The sequence below is a fragment of the Anomaloglossus baeobatrachus genome, chromosome 6 (assembly GCF_048569485.1).
Source record: "Anomaloglossus baeobatrachus isolate aAnoBae1 chromosome 6, aAnoBae1.hap1, whole genome shotgun sequence".
In the NCBI taxonomy this organism is placed as follows: Eukaryota; Metazoa; Chordata; class Amphibia; order Anura; family Aromobatidae; genus Anomaloglossus; species Anomaloglossus baeobatrachus.
This window is the reverse complement of record NC_134358.1, coordinates 10,372,513-10,392,923: the sequence shown is the minus strand read 5'-3', so window position 1 is coordinate 10,392,923 and position 20,411 is coordinate 10,372,513. Positions and strand designations below refer to the sequence as shown.

The 20,411-nt window shown below is 50.7% G+C and overlaps 1 protein-coding gene across 1 annotated transcript in view; it reads right to left on the bottom strand.

Moving 5' to 3' along the window:
• LOC142243778 (cytochrome P450 2C8-like) overlaps positions 1-20,411 on the bottom strand; it is a 95,304-nt gene that overhangs the window by 46,669 nt on the left and 28,224 nt on the right. The window contains exon 3 of the mRNA XM_075315978.1: positions 13,356-13,505. Within this exon, the coding sequence (XP_075172093.1) occupies positions 13,356-13,505 (150 nt within the window). The remainder of the gene's footprint in view (positions 1-13,355; positions 13,506-20,411) is intronic.

Genomic DNA, 20,411 nt, shown 5'->3' with positions numbered 1-20,411 from the left:
AAACCCCATGTTTCTGGTAGTCGGGTGTAGAGTCAGTCCCCACGTGTAGTTTCTGGCACCAATCCTCTAACTGCTTTTGGGAGGTCTCACCCTCTTTTGAGTCAGCTTGTGTCAGGGGACCTACAGGTGTTATGGCGTCATCTGAGCATGTAAACAGTTTGGCTATGGTAGCGTACCTTGGTAGTCTGGCTTCCTCCTCCCCACAGTTCAACACTCGTACAGGCACTCGTCCCTTGTGTACATCAACTACCCCCCTGGCTGTCAGAATCGTGGGCCAGTGGTCTGAATGAGTGGGCTCTAGTACAGCCTGGTAATCCTGTCCTCTGAGACCTACCGCTGCTCTACACCACATCATCATTTCACTCCGTGGGGGTATCACAATGGGGTTAGCATCCATCACCCGTACACTACCAATCTCACCGCCAGTCTGTTTTACCTGTTGCTTCCTCAGAATGATTCGGATCTCCTTTTGCAAGGCTCTTTGCGACCTGCCGTCAGCACCTTCAACAATCTGGTGAAGCAACAACAACACTTCCCCTAGGCAATTTTCTATGACATTAGTGCCTAAAATCATTTGCGGGTTCCTTTCTCTAACATCAGTGTCCACAACAATCAGTCCTTGTCCCTTCATTTCCTGCCTTCCCACCTTTATGGTTACCTCTTTGACCCCGATATGGTCTATAGGTTGTCCGTTGGCAGCATAGATGGTGAGGGAGGGGTCCGGTGGTCGGAGATCGTCGTCCGACCAAAACCTCCGATAAAGGACATGCGGGATCGTGGTGACCTGAGAGCCGGTGTCCAATAATGCCGGGGTAGGGATCCCGTCCAAGACGATGGACAGGACAGGACGTCCACCCACGTACTGATCACAGCAGCGACTTGGGCCTGATCTTCTTAATCCTGAGGACTGGCCCTCGGCCCCAGGTTTGACTCGTTTAAAGGACAGGCCCTTGCATAGTGACCTGCCTTCTGGCAACGACGACAGATGGGTTGTCCAGCTGAGTCATAGCGATCACTGCTCCTGCCTCGAGTTGGGGGACCCCTTCTCCTCCGCATCCAAGGGACGTCCTCTGGGTTGTCGGCTAGCAGGATCTGATGAGGGACTTTGGTCTCTGAGGGCAACTGCATTGCTTTCAGGATTTGTGCGACGTCCTTAGTGAGCTGCTGCACCTGGGAGGATAGCGTACTTATGGTCTCTGCTGGCGCGTTGAGTCCTTTTGCAGTCATCAGGGCCTGCGTGGAGGATTCCGCTCCTGCAGCCGTGGAACTGGCAGGGTCTGTGTCCACAGGGGGTTGGAGTGCTTTCACTGCCCGGTCTTTCAGAATGGCAAAGTCCACGTCGGGGTGTTCTAGGGACCACAGCTTCATCTGCTTCCCATCCTCAGGAGAGCGCAGGCCCCGCAGGAATTGTTCCTTCATCATCCGGTTTCCTTCCTGGTCACTGACAGGGTCCACCAGCTTGAGAGCCCGTAGTGCAGCCTGCAGCCTGAGGGCATAGTCTCTTATACTATCTTGGGGCTTCTGACGGCAGTGATAGAAGTCCGTTCTCAGCTCTCCCTCCGTGCGGTGTTCAAAAGCAGCTGCTAGTTTGGCAAAGATGGTCTCAACAGAGCTCCGGTCATCATTGGCCCAGGACTCAGCTTCCAATTCTGCTGCTCCAGTCAATTGTCCCAGCACCACAGCGGCCCTCTGTTTACCAGTCATCGCGTGCATGTCTAGCAGGGTGTTGATCTTTTTCTTAAACCCGGTCAGCGTGTCTATTTTACCGGCGTATTGAGGCAGCCATTGCGCCCCTGGGGCATACAACAAGGACACTGGCATTATGGGGGCGACTTCGGCCGGCGCAGCTGCGACCGCGGCACCGGCACCAGGCGCTGCGGCGTCCAGCGCGACAGGGGCTGGCATCGCTTGGGCTGCGTCGCCCTGACCAGGGGCATTACCTCCTGCAGCGTCCATTTTTCTTCAGAAATCTGCGCGCTCCCTTTCCACTTCCTGGGTCAGAACGCTCTCTGAATTGTGGGAATTCTGGGGCGGCCACACCTCTTCGTGGGCGGTGCTCTTCTCCCTCGCGCGGGCTGCAGCGCGCGCTTTTGAAGATGGCAATATGGCGGCGGTTCAATTTTTGCGGTCGGACCTCTGAGGCACACGGTCACCTGTCTGAACAGGTCTAGTCCTTATCCTGTTCGTGACGCCAGATGTGAAGCCCCACAGGTGTTGTATCGGTGCATACCTTCAGGGACTCCACGTAGCTGGTGCTGGTCACAGGTAGGGAATCTTCAGTTTTGATCGTGACGCCACTCTCAGTATTGCGGTCAGTGGGGACCGCCACTGCAGGTTAGGGGACGCCTGGGGCTGATGGTGGGTGCAGTCGGATATAGTAGCCTCCTGAGAGTGAGGCAAGCCCCAGGGCCCGGAGTGGGTTTGTAGTACCACAAGTCGCAGAATGACTCAAACACAGTCCAAGAAGTCTTTTAACGTGTTTACTCACTGTTTGGAGGTCACGGTGAGATGCCCGGGCGACACTGTGATAACCAGGTGGAACCAGGAATTCCAGGAGGCCGTTCTGAGGGTAGCTGTCCACTCGCCTTCCTTGCACTCTTTCTGTTTTAGGAGGATCCTTTGCTTGAAGCGTGGTAGGACCCCTCCAGGGAAGCTGTTACCACCCTGCTCCCCTCTCTCTGGCTCGTCTGCCGGCAGCGTGGCCTTGGTGGGATGGCTTCTGGCCCTGTCCCCTTATGGGCCTGGTGTGCTGCTTGGCTCAAGCTCTGTGTAGTCGTGGTGAGGGCATGAAGTACCCCCCCCCACCTGTAGGTTAAGCAGCTCTGGATGATCTGCTGCCTGTACTGGGGACCTAGTTCCCCTTGTGTGCTCGGATACCGGGATCTCCGTACTCAGCCACCCCTCTTTCTCTGGATGCTCTTCAGGCCGACCCACAGTACTCCGTTCTCCTCCGCTTTCAGCTACAGCACTCCTCAGGACCTGTCTGCACGGGAGCTTCTCTGCTCCCTTCCATCCCCTACAACTTCTTCCTCTCGACTCCTCTCACTTCCTCTCTCTCTGCCCTGCTTCCTAGCAACCAGCCCCTGAACACACCCCTAGCTGGGAATTGAAAGTTAACCCCTTCTGGCTACCCAAGGGTCCCCTCTGGTGATGTGGGAGGCCTGGTCACTATATGTTTGTGTGTGCACCTCATCCTGGCCTTTGGAGATTACCTGGAAGCATTGTTCCCGCATGGGTGCAATACTCTGTGGTGCCTGACCAGGTCAGGGGCGCCACACATATACAGCATGGGAGGAATAGAACTATCCAACAGCATGTGTGACATATACAGCATGGGAGGAATAGAACTATCCAACAGCATGTGTGACATATACAGCATGGGAGGAATAGAACTATCCAACAGCATGTGTGACATATACAGCATGGGAGGAATAGCGCTATCCAACAGCATGTGTGACATATACAGCATGGGAGGAATAGCGCTATCCAACAGCATGTGTGATATATACAGCATGGGAGGAATAAAGCTATCCAACAGCATGTGTGACATATACAGCATGGGAGGAATAGAGCTATCCAACAGCATGTGTGACATATACAGCATGGGAGGAATAGATCTATCCAACAGCATGTGTGACATATACAGCATGGGAGGAATAGAACTATCCAACAGCATGTGTGACATATACAGCATGGGAGGAATAGCGCTATCCAACAGCATGTGTGACATATACAGCATGGGAGGAATAGAGCTATCCAACAGCATGTGTGACATATACAGCATGGGAGGAATAGCGCTATCCAACAGCATGTGTGACATATACAGCATGGGAGGAATAGCGCTATCCAACAGCATGTGTGACATATACAGCATGGGAGGAATAGAGCTATCCAACAGCATGTGTGATATATACAGCATGGGAGGAATAGAACTATCCAACAGCATGTGTGATATATACAGCATGGGAGGAATAGAGCTATCCAACAGCATGTGTGACATATACAGCATGGGAGGAATAGCGCTATCCAACAGCATGTGTGACATCTACAGCATGGGAGGAATAGCGCTATCCAACAGCATGTGTGACATATACAGCATGGGAGGAATAGAACTATCCAACAGCATGTGTGACATATACAGCATGGGAGGAATAGAGCTATCCAACAGCATGTGTGACATCTACAGCATGGGAGGAATAGAACTATCCAACAGCATGTGTGACATATACAGCATGGGAGGAATAGCGCTATCCAACAGCATGTGTGACATATACAGCATGGGAGGAATAGCGCGATCCAACAGCATGTGTGACATATACAGCATGGGAGGAATAGAACTATCCAACAGCATGTGTGACATCTACAGCATGGGAGGAATAGAGCTATCCAACAGCATGTGTGACATCTACAGCATGGGAGGAATAGAGCTATCCAACAGCATGTGTGACATATACAGCATGGGAGGAATAGCGCTATCCAACAGCATGTGTGACATATACAGCATGGGAGGAATAGCTCTATCCAACAGCATGTGTGACATATACAGCATGGGAGGAATAGCGCTATCCAACAGCATGTGTGACATATACAGCATGGGAGGAATAGAGCTATCCAACAGCATGTGTGACATATACAGCATGGGAGGAATAGCACTATCCAACAGCATGTGTGACATATACAGCATGGGAGGAATAGAGCTATCCAACTGCATGTGTGACATATACAGCATGGGAGGAATAGCACTATCCAACAGCATGTGTGACATATACAGCATGGGAGGAATAGAGCTATCCAACAGCATGTGTGACATATACAGCATGGGAGGAATAGCACTATCCAACAGCATGTGTGACATATACAGCATGGGAGGAATAGAACTATCCAACAGCATGTGTGATATATACAGCATGGGAGGAATAGAGCTATCCAACAACATGTGTGACATATACAGCATGGGAGGAATAGAACTATCCAACAGCATGTGTGATATATACAGCATGGGAGGAATAGAACTATCCAACAGCATGTGTGACATATACAGCATGGGGGGAATAGCGCTATCCAACAGCATGTGTGACATATACAGCATGGGAGGAATAGCGCTATCCAACAGCATGTGTGACATATACAGCATGGGAGGAATAGAACTATCCAACAGCATGTGTGACATATACAGCATGGGAGGAATAGAGCTATCCAACAGCATGTGTGATATATACAGCATGGGAGGAATAGCACTATCCAACAGCATGTGTGACATATACAGCATGGGGGGAATAGAACTATCCAACAGCATGTGTGACATCTACAGCATGGGAGGAATAGCGCTATCCAACAGCATGTGTGACATCTACAGCATGGGAGGAATAGAACTATCCAACAGCATGTGTGACATCTACAGCATGGGAGGAATAGAACTATCCAACAGCATGTGTGACATATACAGCATGGGAGGAATAGAGCTATCCAACAGCATGTGTGACATATACAGCATGGGAGGAATAGCGCTATCCAACAGCATGTGTGACATATACAGCATGGGAGGAATAGAGCTATCCAACAGCATGTGTGACATATACAGCATGGGAGGAATAGAGCTATCCAACAGCATGTGTGACATATACAGCATGGGAGGAATAGAACTATCCAACAGCATGTGTGACATATACAGCATGGGAGGAATAAAACTATCCAACAGCATGTGTGACATCTACAGCATGGGAGGAATAGAACTATCCAACAGCATGTGTGACATATACAGCATGGGAGGAATAGAGCTATCCAACAGCATGTGTGATATATACAGCATGGGAGGAATAGCGCTATCCAACAGCATGTGTGATATATACAGCATGGGAGGAATAGCGCTATCCAACAGCATGTGTGACATCTACAGCATGGGAGGAATAGCGCTATCCAGCAGCATGTGTGACATATACAGCATGGGAGGAATAGCGCTATCCAACAGCATGTGTGACATATACAGCATGGGAGGAATAGAGCTATCCAACAGCATGTGTGATATATACAGCATGGGAGGAATAGAGCTATCCAACAGCATGTGTGACATATACAGCATGGGAGGAATAGAGCTATCCAACAGCATGTGTGACATATACAGCATGGGAGGAATAGAGCTATCCAACAGCATGTGTGACATCTACAGCATGGGGGGAATAGCGCTATCCAACAGCATGTGTGACATATACAGCATGGGAGGAATAGAGCTATCCAACAGCATGTGTGACATATACCGCATGGGAGGAATAGAGCTATCCAACAGCATGTGTGACATATACAGCATGGGAGGAATAGAGCTATCCAACAGCATGTGTGAAAAAGACTTAGGTATACTAATAGATCACAGACTGCACAGGAGTCAGCAGTGTGATGCAGCAGCAAAAAAGCAAACCCCATTCTAGGATGTATTAACAGAAGCATATAGTCTAGATCACGTGAAGTCATTATCTCCTTTACTCCTCTTTGGTCAGACCTCATCTGGAATATTGTGTCCAGTTCTGGGCAACACATTTTAAAACAGACATCAACAAACTGGAGCAGGTTCAGAGAAGAGTGACCAGAATGGTGACTGGTCTGCAAACCATGTCCTATGAGGAACGGGTACAGGATTTAGGATTGTTTAGCTGAAAAAGAGAAGACTGAGAGGAGACCTAATAGCTGTCTACAAATATCTTACAGGCGGTCACACTGTAGAGGGATCAGTGTTATTCTCATTTTCACAAGGAAAGACTAGAAGCAATGGGATGACACTGATGGGAGGAGACACAGATTAGATATTAAAAAAAACTGTGACAGTGAGGAGATCAACGAGGGGAACAGGCGACCACGAGAGGTGGTTAGGTCTCCTTCAATGGACGTCTTTAAAAAGAGGTTGGATGGACATCTGTCTGGGATGATTTAGTGAATCCTGCTTTGGGGTTGGACTAGATGACCCAGGAGGTCCATTCCAACTCTAATATTCTATGATTCTATGATTACACCAGCAGAATAGTGAGTGCAGCTCTGGAGTATAATACAGGAGGTCCATTCCAACTCTAATATTCTATGAATCTATGTTGTCGTGATTAAGCTTTTTTGTTAAGAGTGGGAGAATCGTAAACCAGAATTGCTTAAGTTCGTAAATACGGATAATAAACAAATGAAACATTTATACTTTTGTCCAAAGTGAATGCTAAACCCAAATATGGCACAGGTAAAAGATGGGGCAAAGTGACAGAAAATAACCTAATAGCACAGAAGAGAATGTAGCTACTGCTAGCAACACCTTTATTATGTGCTGACAGCAGCAATCCCGGCAGAAGGGCCCAACATAAGTCTCATTTGACCTCCTTTGCTTTTGTCAATTTCATTAATGAGGGTGAAGCATAGGGTGTAATGGGGTATATGTCCCATCACTCATATCAATCACAGCAGGACAATGTATCCTCTGACAGTGACACCATCAGCTAGAGTCATTGTGCTGCTCAGTCACCTCTTTCTCCACCATAGTGGTTAATGTTGTACAAAGTGGAATCTTAAAATTGAAAATGGCCCTTATTTCTATTCTGCCCCAAATTCCCTTGAACTCAAAGATATAAGATAAGATGGTCTCTTTGGGCCCAGATGTACATGCCAAACCTTGTTTTGATTTAGTTCCTTGATATTCTCTAAATAATATAAATGTAATATGTTATTTCCGAATGTTTATTTACTGTGTTAAATGAATATAAGAGTTTATAATCTTGCTTGACTTTGAAACTTAACGAATTGCCTCAACGTCTTCCTCCTTCCCTTTCTCCTCCCCCTTTATATTCCCTAACTCCTTCCATTCCCACCTCCCCTCCAATACCCCTTCCCCCATCCACTTTTAGCCTACCCTTTCTTCCCTTCCTCTCCCCTTCTTTGTTCAACAATAATTTAAGAATGCATTTTAAATACTTCAATTACCCCCTCCCCTGTTATTGTAAACCCCTCAAAATTTAATAAAGTATACAAAGTCCCTTGAACCACAGCACCCTGGGGTCTAAGGAACGTGCTACACCAGAAATACTTTTTTCAGTTAATATTCTGGAAGACTTAAACAGTCAGCCTTAGTTTTCAAATGCATTGGTGCCAGAGGAGATGGACAACACAATTCTAATGTCAATTTATTTGGCAGGCTGTGCGAACTGTGAAGGTAGGTGTGACGCCCCTGGCCTATCAGGTCGTCACAGGGTATTGTGTATTCTGCCTTTCTGTGCAATATCCACCTCCTCCTTGGTTAGGGGTCCCCATCTACATGGTGTTGCCAACATCAGCCAATTATTGTCCTAGGTACACTCTGCACCACACCCACCAGACACACCAGTGGACGGCCTGAGTGGAATAGGGTCGCCCACTTGGGGGGTTGGTTAAGGGGAGGTCAGGTGTGTCAGTCAGTTGGAATTTGAGTTTTGGTTTGGAAAGTGGAAGAGTGAAGTGTAGGAAGTGAAGGAGAGAGGCAGTCAGGAGTCGGGCTCCTTGGATGCAACTAGGTACCAGATGATGGTCTGGGCCTATTAGGAGCTGGACCCACGGTCGCAGGGGACCATGACAAGGGGCACGGAACTGTTGAGGAGGACAGCCGGCGGCCTTGTACTATCACCGGGCGGGGACCAGGGCACAACGGGGTACGTGGACCCTAGGTCAGGGAGTAGCTTCAGGTAACCTGACAATTTACCCGATGAGAATGGAGCCTTCAAGATCCACTCTCCACCCGCTCCAAAATCAGGGTACTAGCGCAACGAGGGGGGATAGGACTTTTCCACAAAAACGGTCCAGGAAATCCCAAGCGTGAACCCTGAGAGCAAGCTCCCACACTTTTAGCCACACTGGGGAGCGGGACCCGACTAGTTTTATGCCACCGGGACCAACAAAGAAGTGAACTAACCGCCAGCAGGAAGGTCACAGATCAACAGGCAACACCATCGGGGATGGGATCCAAACTAGCTCCTCTCAGCGGCAGCGGTGTCCAGAACTTTGGTTTATCCGGTTGTCAGTGTCAGCTTTTTGGACTGAGTGAGTACGCAAGTGACCCCCTTCACACCCAACGGCATTCCCCAAACACCATCATCGAGTCCCGAGGCATCCACCCTACCCGTGGACGGTTCTAACGTCCGGCTGCCCCACTCCATCGCCCCGGGTACTCCCAACTGCAGCGGTGGTACTCCACATTACCAAACACAACAGGTGGCGTCATGAACTCTAAATACAATCCCCTGTAAATACCCGCTTTATTTGAGTGGCCGCGTGACTCCCGGGTCCGGACGCCCCTCGAGCCACCGCTGTTCCGGACCAAAGCGGCTCGGCTGCTGACACGGGGGCAGCACATAGGGGCAGCACTCCGAGCCAGGGCAAACCACAGGGTGGGAATCTAGTGAGGAGGGTGGGGGGCAAGGAGCGCTGGCCATTTCACACACAGAGACACTTCTCAACCGAATCATGGATGATGATGATGATTCTGAGTTAGAGAAAACCTGGAACCAGACCGGAGGCGGCTGCCAGAATCGGTGTTATATAACGCAGGTGATGTGCATAAAAAAAATCCTCTGAGGCCAAATCACCTTTTCTGTATTTAATTCTGGGGCAGGTAATGCCGCACACGCTGACTGGTGGAGAAGACTCTATAGTGCCTGACATGTCTGCTCGCAGTGGTGGTGCATGACACGTGATGGCTGAGGTGTGTAGGAGTTTTTATTCGCTGTTACCACTAGGTCACTCTTTGGTACTATAGAAGCTCTGTAAGTGTAAAATAAGTCCTGGCTCTATAGACTATGAACTACGGCTCTTTATCGGCACATGAAGAGACATGGCCTGCTCACTCAGTAAAGTCAAGCTGGCTAGCAATCACAGCAAGCCTCGAGTTGTCCTCCACATTCTCAGGCCGCTCATCTTTTTATCAGCTCTGTTTTCACGTGGAACAGAACAAAGTCCACACTGGAGTTGTCTTTAAAAAGGACCAACCACCAGGATTTTCCTATATAAACTAAAGCCAGTGCTATACTGGCGCTGTCATCCTGACTCTATACATACCTTTAGGTGGAAGATCGGATGTATCGTTTTTGAGATACAGGCAAGTAAAGTTTTTAAAATGCTAGATTACTTGATTGACAGAAGCTACAGAATATTTAATAGGGGGGTCGGGTTTTGATAGTTAGTCCCACACCTGTCTGCTGCCTGTCCTTCCTCCCTCCTGACCTTCCTCCCCTTGTCTGTTATTACAGGAGGAGGAGGGAGGAAGGACAGGCAGCAGACAGGGGTGGGAATAACTATCAAAACCTGACCCACCTATTAGATATTCTGCAGCACCTATCAATCAAGTAACAGTGCATTTCACAAACTTTACTTGCCTATATTTCAGAAACTAAACAAGCTGACAACTAAAGGTCTGTATACAGTAGAATCCGCCTGATAGCGCCGGTATAGCACTGGCTTTAGGTTATAAGGAAAATCTGGGTGGTTGATGCGCTTTAAGCTCTAAAGTTTATTGCACTATAGACAACTATGACCAGGGAAAATAACTGAGTTTTACAGTTTGCTGGGTGAATGTTTTCAGCGGCAGCAATGGCCACCACCTGTGGGACAGGTGATGAGGTCTCCATGATTAGGAGATACGTCCATGAGCAGTTATCTGCCTACTACAACTTCTCAGCATCCTGCTCAATTGAGCACTGGGCATATTCTGAATTTCCCACAGCGCCCTTACTTTTTTCAATTCACGCAAGACACCGTGCTAACAAGCACTTTGACAGCTTGACTGCCTGGCGGATAAAAGCAACATAGCGGGAAAGTTGCTCTTCATCAAGAGGCAGCACATCCGCCGGCCGGCTTCCCAGGAACCGCAAATTGAAATTGTTGTCAGCAGAAATTCCCAGAGCATTCTGGCTGCCTGATGGTCAGGCAAAAAAATGACTCCTGTTCCATGAACTTACAAATATACACACTTGGGAAGGTGACAACTATGGCCAGAAAAGTGTCAGCCCATTTTAACAGATCTAATATAGTAAGACAAGCCCTCCTGGCCTAGCAAGAAAAGAAATGGGCTGCCAAGCACCACCTGGTTTGCAGTGATGGATCACGCAGCAGTCAAACTAGTGCATGGGATGCTTTGATATCTGACATTGGAAACAAGTGAAGGATACGTGTCATTTACTGAAGCCCTTTGAAAAAGTGATAAATTTGTCTTTAGGGACAGATGTGGAACCAGCAATGTGATACCACTAACACTAATCCTGAAAAAGGCACTCACTAGCATGCAAGAGGGGATAGAGGAAGAACAAGAAAGTGCACCTGTTCAGTGCAGTCTTGTGTCTGTTGGGGACCCTCAAGATCCATGTCACTTGCAGCAGGATTTGGAGTAGTAGGATTAGGTGGAAAGAGAGGACAGACTTCGCAATAATGAAACCACAGGACTCTAAAGGGTGCTTTACATGCTGCGACATCGCTAACGATATATCGTCTTGGTCACGTCGTTAGTGACGCACATCCGGCGTCGTTAGCGACATCGCAGCGTGTGACACCAAGGAGCGACAATCAACAATCACAAAAACATGAAAAATCGTTGATCGTTGACATGTCGCTTCTTTCCTTAATGTCGTTGCTGCTGCAGGTACGATGTTGTTCGTCGTTCCTGTGGCAGGATACATCGCTACGTGTGACACCACAGGAATGATGAACATCTCCTACCCGCATCCACCGGCAATGAGGAAGGAAGGAGGTGGGCGGGATCTTCCACCCACTCATCTCCGCCCCTCCGCTTCTATTGGACGGCTGCCGTGTGACGTCGCTGTGACACCGCACGTACCGCCCCCTTAGAAAGGAGGCGGATCGCCGGCCACAGCGACGTCGCAGGGAAGGTAAGTAGTGTGACGGGTGTTAGCGATGTTGTGCACCACGGGCAGTGATTTGCCCGTGACGCACAACCGATGGGGGCGAGTACGCTCGCTAGCGATACCGATACCGATATCGCAGCGTGTAAAGTACCCTTAAGTCATACTGGTGGACATGGCAAACTATATGCTGCAATGCTTGTGGGAGGATAGACATATTGTTAACATGAAGCAAAGTGATGACTATTGGATAGCCACACTTTTAGACCCTTGCTATAAAAGCAGAATGGGGGAATTTTTTCCAGCTTCTGAAAGGGAGTCCAAATTGCCTTACATCCATAGATAGGCATTGTTGCCTGCTTTCACCAAGGAAGGAAATTCGGTGCTGCCGGGAATTTATCATACCTGTTGTGAGTGTTTTCCGCTTGGTGGGACCCAGGGGTAAACCTGGTGTCAGACGGTTGCAGCACGTTGGGGCTGGCAGGTTCATTCTTGTAACTTGATAACATCTTCTCGCTAGTGATGCTGTAAGGGTTAAACACTCTTTCCTGCCTGGCTGCTGGCTGTAGCTTCCGATCTCAGGTTCACCTCTTTGGGATCACTCCCCTTCACTATATAAGTCATGAAATCTGATCACATGATGCCTGTGATAGAAACTGAATCCTCATTTCTGTGTTGTCTACTATGGAAGGAGCCTGCTCTGGAAGAAGTCTGTCTTGTTGTGTGCAGCAGAGGTGTTTACTGCCATGAAACTGCCAGGAGTGTTTTTCCTCTTAATGTCTATTTCCCCTGTCTGTTTTCCTACCCTTGTGTTTCTGTATTGTAGTGGTGAGACTAGTCATCTCGTCAGCCTACTCACTAGCCAGGGTGAGTGTAAGGCTAGCTGAGGGCCTAAGGTATCCGGCTCGGCAACAGGTTGCAAGAACCTTAGGGATGCTAGGAAGCTCAGGTAACAGCTTTGAATGCATTTGCTGCATATCACATTTTTAGGGGAAATCCGTTAAAGATGGCGAATTTGATTATCAAACTATCCGCTCACGTCTAACTGCAAGATATCATGGTGAACCCTGCGCAGACCGGCCGGCTCTCAGGCCGCCGCAATATTCAGCAGTGAGTGAAATGGCATTTGTCAGTTTTTCTCACAAAATGAATTGCAAGATATTGGAATGAACCAGTATCGGAGAATTTCAGGAAATTTCACTCTCGGTGAATTGCAGCAGATTGTTCTGCTCTTCTGTACTAGATGCATGAATTTACAGAGATATCATATGATGTCTAAGCCTGAGCCGCCGTCCACCTCTGCATTGCCCTATACCTGTACATGTAATTGCATTGCTTGGTTACTTTCTTCTTTTAGCGGCACAATGTCGTCATTGCCTCTAGCTCTGGAGCTGTGTTGGCCGCGCCGTGTCTTTATATTGTAGATACAGATTCTGCATTTTCTCGTCATTTCTATTGCTCGTCAGCCACAGATGTCTCGTTCCATAATGACCCATAAAGGACGATTACCTCCGGTCGCGGTGAATTCTCCGATGAGGGATTTGGACTCGTCAATAATCCGTCTTTCTATGGACGTCTTTCCCATCTCAAAACTCCTTAAGAAGATGATAGTGAATCTGCGGAGCTGGCGCCATCTCTCCCCACCAACGCTGGGAAACACTGGAGCGGAAATATAAATGGGTAATATTATTTACAAAATTATTGAAGATCTGGAACCAGAATTATCCCAAAAATTGCCTCATCAAATGTGTGTAATCTCCAGAGAGAATATGAGGATGTGTGCAACGCCAGAGGTTCTGTAACATGAAGCTGTAGGACCACGGTGTAAAATCTGTGACCTGGTCACTGCCTACTCTGACCGCCATATTCCCCTGGTTGGATAGCGTCCACTCATAATAAACCTATGAAACCCTTGTCAGAGGTAAAACCACCTGATAATTATTGTTACACCTGAGGAAAGAATATCCAGCAGAGAAAACAAAGCCCACCTTATAAAACTCTATAAAAGTCCACATCCTCCACATGGAGGTCCACGGTGCAGCTCATCAATACACCAGAAATGGCCCAGAAGTGACCAGACGGTGAGAGCGCCCGTACCGCCTTCATTTTAAACTAACTCTTACCCCCCATCTCTCACCCCCACCTGTCCTCCTCTGCTGACCTGCTCCTCAACCTAAGACCTCTCCTAATAACACGCAGAACACGCCGTCCACTCTCCTTCTCCCACCTCTCCACTCTCTATTTCTCTCCTTCTCCCACCTCTCCACTCTCTATTTCTCTTCTTCTCCCACCTGCCCTCCCTTTCTCTCCTTCTCCCACCTGCTCTCTATTTCTCTTCTTCTCCCACCCGCTCTCCCTTTCTGTCCTTCTCCCATCCGCTCTCCATTTCTCTCCTTCTCCCACCCGCTCTCCCTTTCTCTCCTTCTCCCACCTCTCCACTCTCTATTTCTCTCCTTCTCCCACCTGCTCTCCCTTTCTCTCCTTCTCCCACCCGCTCTCCCTTTCTCTCCTTCTCCCACCTGCTCTCCCTTTCTCTCCTTCTCCCACCCGCTCTCCCTTTCTCTCCTTCTCCCACCCGCTCTCCCTTTCTCTCCTTCTCCCACCTGCTCTCCCTTTCTCTCCTTCTCCCACCCGCTCTCCCTTTCTCTCCTTCTACCACCTGCTCTCCATTTCTCTCCTTCTCCCATCTGCTCTCCATTTCTCTCCTTCTCCCACCTGCTCTCCCTTTCTCTCCTTCTCCCATCCGCTCTCCCTTTCTCTCCTTCTCCCACCTGCTCTCCCTTTCTCTCCTTCTCCCACCTGCTCTCCCTTTCTCTCCTTCTCCCACCCGCTCTCCCTTTCTCTCCTTCTCCCACCCGCTCTCCCTTTCTCTCCTTCTCCCACCTGCTCTCCCTTTCTCTCCTTCTCCCACCTGCTCTCCCTTTCTCTCCTTCTCCCACCTGCTCTCCATTTCTCTCCTTCTCCCATCTGCTCTCCATTTCTCTCCTTCTCCCACCTGCTCTCCCTTTCTCTCCTTCTCCCATCCGCTCTCCATTTCTCTCCTTCTCCCACCCGCTCTCCCTTTCTCTCCTTCTCCCACCCGCTCTCCCTTTCTCTCCTTCTCCCACCCGCTCTCCCTTTCTCTCCTTCTCCCACCTGCTCTCACTTTCTCTCCTTCTCCCACCTGCTCTCCCTTTCTCTCCTTCTCCCACCTGCTCTCCCTTTCTCTCCTTCTCCCACCTGCTCTCCATTTCTCTCCTTCTCCCACCTGCTCTCTCTTTCTCTCCTTCTCCCACCCGCTCTCCCTTTCTCTCCTTCTCCCACCTCCTCTCCCTTTCTCTCCTTCTCCCACCCGCTCTCCATTTCTCTCCTTCTCCCACCCGCTCTCCCTTTCTCTCCTTCTCCCACCTGCTCTCCATTTCTCTCCTCCCATCCGCTCTCCATTTCTCTCCTTCTCTCACCCGCTCTCCCTTTCTCTCTTTCTCCCACCTGCTCTCCATTTCTCTCCTTCTCCCACCTGCTCTCCCTTTCTCTCCTTCTCCCACCCGCTCTCCATTTCTCTCCTTCTCCCACCTGCTCTCCATTTCTCTCCTTCTCCCACCTGCTCTCCCTTTCTTTCCTTCTCCCACCTGCTCTCTGTTTCTCTCCTTCTCCCACCTGCTCTCCCTTTCTCTCCTTCTCCCACCTGCTCTCCCTTTCTCTCCTTCTCCCACCTCCTCTCCCTTTCTCTCCTTCTCCCACCCGCTCTCCATTTCTCTCCTTCTCCCACCCGCTCTCCCTTTCTCTCCTTCTCCCATCCGCTCTCACTTTCTCTCCTTCTCCCACCTGCTCTCCATTTCTCTCCTTCTCCCACCTGCTCTCAATTTCTTTCCTTCTCCCACCTGCTCTCCATTTCTCTCCTTCTCCGACCTGCTCTCCATTTCTCTACTTCTCCCACCTGCTCTCCATTTCTCTCCTTCTCCCACCTCCTCTCCCTTTCTCTCCTTCTCCCACCCGCTCTCCATTTCTCTCACCCACTCTCCATTTCTCTCCTACCACCTGCTCTCACTTTCTCTGCTTCTCCCACCTGCTCTCACATTCTCTCCTTCTCCCACCCGCTCTCCATTTCTCTCCTTCTCCCACCTGCTCTCCATTTCTCTCCTTCTCCCACCTGCTCTCACTTTCTCTGCTTCTCCCACCTGCTCTCTGTTTCTCTCCTTCTCCCACCCGCTCTCCATTTCTCTCCTTCTCCCACCCGCTCTCCCTTTCTCTCCTTCTCCCACCCGCTCTCCCTTTCTCTCCTTCTCCCACCCACTCTCCATTTCTCTCCTTCTCCCACCCGCTCTCCATTTCTCTCCTTCTCCCACCCGCTCTCCATTTCTCTCCTTCTCCCACCTGCTCTCACTTTCTCTCCTTCTCCCACCCACTCTCCATTTCTCTCCTTCTCCCACCCGCTCTCCATTTCTCTCCTTCTAACACCCGCTCTCCATTTCTCTCCTTCTCCCACCTGCTCTCACTTTCTCTCCTTCTCCCACCTGCTCTCCCTTTCTCTCCTTCTCCCACCTGCTCTCCCTTTCTCTCCTTCTCCCACCTCCTCTCCCTTTCTCTCCTTCTCCCACCCGCTCTCCATTTCTCTCCTTCTCCCACCCGCTCTCCCTTTCTCTCCTTCTCCCACCTGCTCTCCATTTCTCTCCTTCTCCCACCCGCTCTCCATTTCTCTCCTTCTCCCATCCGCTCTCCATTTCTCTCCTTCTCCCACCTGCTCTCCATTTCTCTCCTCCCATCCGCTCTCCATTTCTCTCCTTCTCTCACCTGCTCTCCCTTTCTCTCCTTCTCCCACCTGCTCTCCATTTCTCTCCTTCTCTCACCTCCTCTCCATTTCTCTCCTCCCACCTGCTCTCCATTTCTCTCCTTCTCCCACCCGCTCTCCATTTCTCTCCTTCTCCCATCCGCTCTCCATTTCTCTCCTTCTAACACCCGCTCTCCATTTCTCTCCTTCTCCCACCTGCTCTCACTTTCTCTCCTTCTCCCACCTGCTCTCCCTTTCTCTCCTTCTCCCACCTGCTCTCCCTTTCTCTCCTTCTCCCACCTGCTCTCCATTTCTCTCCTTCTCCCACCCGCTCTCCCTTTCTCTCCTTCTCCCATCCGCTCTCACTTTCTCTGCTTCTCCCACCTGCTCTCTGTTTCTCTCCTTCTCCCACCCGCTCTCCATTTCTCTCCTTCTCCCACCCGCTCTCCCTTTCTCTCCTTCTCCCACCCGCTCTCCCTTTCTCTCCTTCTCCCACCCACTCTCCATTTCTCTCCTTCTCCCACCCGCTCTCCATTTCTCTCCTTCTCCCACCCGCTCTCCATTTCTCTCCTTCTCCCACCTGCTCTCACTTTCTCTCCTTCTCCCACCCACTCTCCATTTCTCTCCTTCTCCCACCCGCTCTCCATTTCTCTCCTTCTAACACCCGCTCTCCATTTCTCTCCTTCTCCCACCTGCTCTCACTTTCTCTCCTTCTCCCACCTGCTCTCCCTTTCTCTCCTTCTCCCACCTGCTCTCCCTTTCTCTCCTTCTCCCACCTCCTCTCCCTTTCTCTCCTTCTCCCACCCGCTCTCCATTTCTCTCCTTCTCCCACCCGCTCTCCCTTTCTCTCCTTCTCCCACCTGCTCTCCATTTCTCTCCTTCTCCCACCCGCTCTCCATTTCTCTCCTTCTCCCATCCGCTCTCCATTTCTCTCCTTCTCCCACCTGCTCTCCATTTCTCTCCTCCCATCCGCTCTCCATTTCTCTCCTTCTCTCACCCGCTCTCCCTTTCTCTCCTTCTCCCACCTGCTCTCCATTTCTCTCCTTCTCTCACCTCCTCTCCATTTCTCTCCTCCCACCTGCTCTCCATTTCTCTCCTTCTCCCACCCGCTCTCCATTTCTCTCCTTCTCCCATCCGCTCTCCATTTCTCTCCTTCTAACACCCGCTCTCCATTTCTCTCCTTCTCCCACCTGCTCTCACTTTCTCTCCTTCTCCCACCTGCTCTCCCTTTCTCTCCTTCTCCCACCTGCTCTCCCTTTCTCTCCTTCTCCCACCTGCTCTCCATTTCTCTCCTTCTCCCACCCGCTCTCCCTTTCTCTCCTTCTCCCATCCGCTCTCACTTTCTCTCCTTCTCCCACCTGCTCTCCATTTCTCTCCTTCTCCCACCTGCTCTCAATTTCTTTCCTTCTCCCACCTGCTCTCCATTTCTCTCCTTCTCCGACCTGCTCTCCATTTCTCTACTTCTCCCACCTGCTCTCCATTTCTCTCCTTCTCCCACCTCCTCTCCCTTTCTCTCCTTCTCCCACCCGCTCTCCATTTCTCTCACCCACTCTCCATTTCTCTCCTCCCACCTGCTCTCACTTTCTCTGCTTCTCCCACCTGCTCTCACTTTCTCTCCTTCTCCCACCCGCTCTCCATTTCTCTCCTTCTCCCACCTGCTCTCCATTTCTCTCCTTCTCCCACCTGCTCTCACTTTCTCTGCTTCTCCCACCTGCTCTCTGTTTCTCTCCTTCTCCCACCCGCTCTCCATTTCTCTCCTTCTCCCACCCGCTCTCCCTTTCTCTCCTTCTCCCACCCGCTCTCCCTTTCTCTCCTTCTCCCACCCGCTCTCCCTTTCTCTCCTTCTCCCACCCGCTCTCCCTTTCTCTCCTTCTCCCACCTGCTCTCCCTTTCTCTCCTTCTCCCACCCGCTCTCCCTTTCTCTCCTTCTACCACCTGCTCTCCATTTCTCTCCTTCTCCCATCTGCTCTCCATTTCTCTCCTTCTCCCACCTGCTCTCCCTTTCTCTCCTTCTCCCATCCGCTCTCCCTTTCTCTCCTTCTCCCACCTGCTCTCCCTTTCTCTCCTTCTCCCACCTGCTCTCCCTTTCTCTCCTTCTCCCACCCGCTCTCCCTTTCTCTCCTTCTCCCACCCGCTCTCCCTTTCTCTCCTTCTCCCACCTGCTCTCCCTTTCTCTCCTTCTCCCACCTGCTCTCCCTTTCTCTCCTTCTCCCACCTGCTCTCCATTTCTCTCCTTCTCCCATCTGCTCTCCATTTCTCTCCTTCTCCCACCTGCTCTCCCTTTCTCTCCTTCTCCCATCCGCTCTCCATTTCTCTCCTTCTCCCACCCGCTCTCCCTTTCTCTCCTTCTCCCACCCGCTCTCCCTTTCTCTCCTTCTCCCACCCGCTCTCCCTTTCTCTCCTTCTCCCACCTGCTCTCACTTTCTCTCCTTCTCCCACCTGCTCTCCCTTTCTCTCCTTCTCCCACCTGCTCTCCCTTTCTCTCCTTCTCCCACCTGCTCTCCATTTCTCTCCTTCTCCCACCTGCTCTCTCTTTCTCTCCTTCTCCCACCCGCTCTCCCTTTCTCTCCTTCTCCCACCTCCTCTCCCTTTCTCTCCTTCTCCCACCCGCTCTCCATTTCTCTCCTTCTCCCACCCGCTCTCCCTTTCTCTCCTTCTCCCACCTGCTCTCCATTTCTCTCCTCCCATCCGCTCTCCATTTCTCTCCTTCTCTCACCCGCTCTCCCTTTCTCTCTTTCTCCCACCTGCTCTCCATTTCTCTCCTTCTCCCACCTGCTCTCCCTTTCTCTCCTTCTCCCACCCGCTCTCCATTTCTCTCCTTCTCCCACCTGCTCTCCATTTCTCTCCTTCTCCCACCTGCTCTCCCTTTCTTTCCTTCTCCCACCTGCTCTCTGTTTCTCTCCTTCTCCCACCTGCTCTCCCTTTCTCTCCTTCTCCCACCTGCTCTCCCTTTCTCTCCTTCTCCCACCTCCTCTCCCTTTCTCTCCTTCTCCCACCCGCTCTCCATTTCTCTCCTTCTCCCACCCGCTCTCCCTTTCTCTCCTTCTCCCATCCGCTCTCACTTTCTCTCCTTCTCCCACCTGCTCTCCATTTCTCTCCTTCTCCCACCTGCTCTCAATTTCTTTCCTTCTCCCACCTGCTCTCCATTTCTCTCCTTCTCCGACCTGCTCTCCATTTCTCTACTTCTCCCACCTGCTCTCCATTTCTCTCCTTCTCCCACCTCCTCTCCCTTTCTCTCCTTCTCCCACCCGCTCTCCATTTCTCTCACCCACTCTCCATTTCTCTCCTCCCACCTGCTCTCACTTTCTCTGCTTCTCCCACCTGCTCTCACATTCTCTCCTTCTCCCACCCGCTCTCCATTTCTCTCCTTCTCCCACCTGCTCTCCATTTCTCTCCTTCTCCCACCTGCTCTCACTTTCTCTGCTTCTCCCACCTGCTCTCTGTTTCTCTCCTTCTCCCACCCGCTCTCCATTTCTCTCCTTCTCCCACCCGCTCTCCCTTTCTCTCCTTCTCCCACCCGCTCTCCCTTTCTCTCCTTCTCCCACCCACTCTCCATTTCTCTCCTTCTCCCACCCGCTCTCCATTTCTCTCCTTCTCCCACCCGCTCTCCATTTCTCTCCTTCTCCCACCTGCTCTCACTTTCTCTCCTTCTCCCACCCACTCTCCATTTCTCTCCTTCTCCCACCCGCTCTCCATTTCTCTCCTTCTAACACCCGCTCTCCATTTCTCTCCTTCTCCCACCTGCTCTCACTTTCTCTCCTTCTCCCACCTGCTCTCCCTTTCTCTCCTTCTCCCACCTGCTCTCCCTTTCTCTCCTT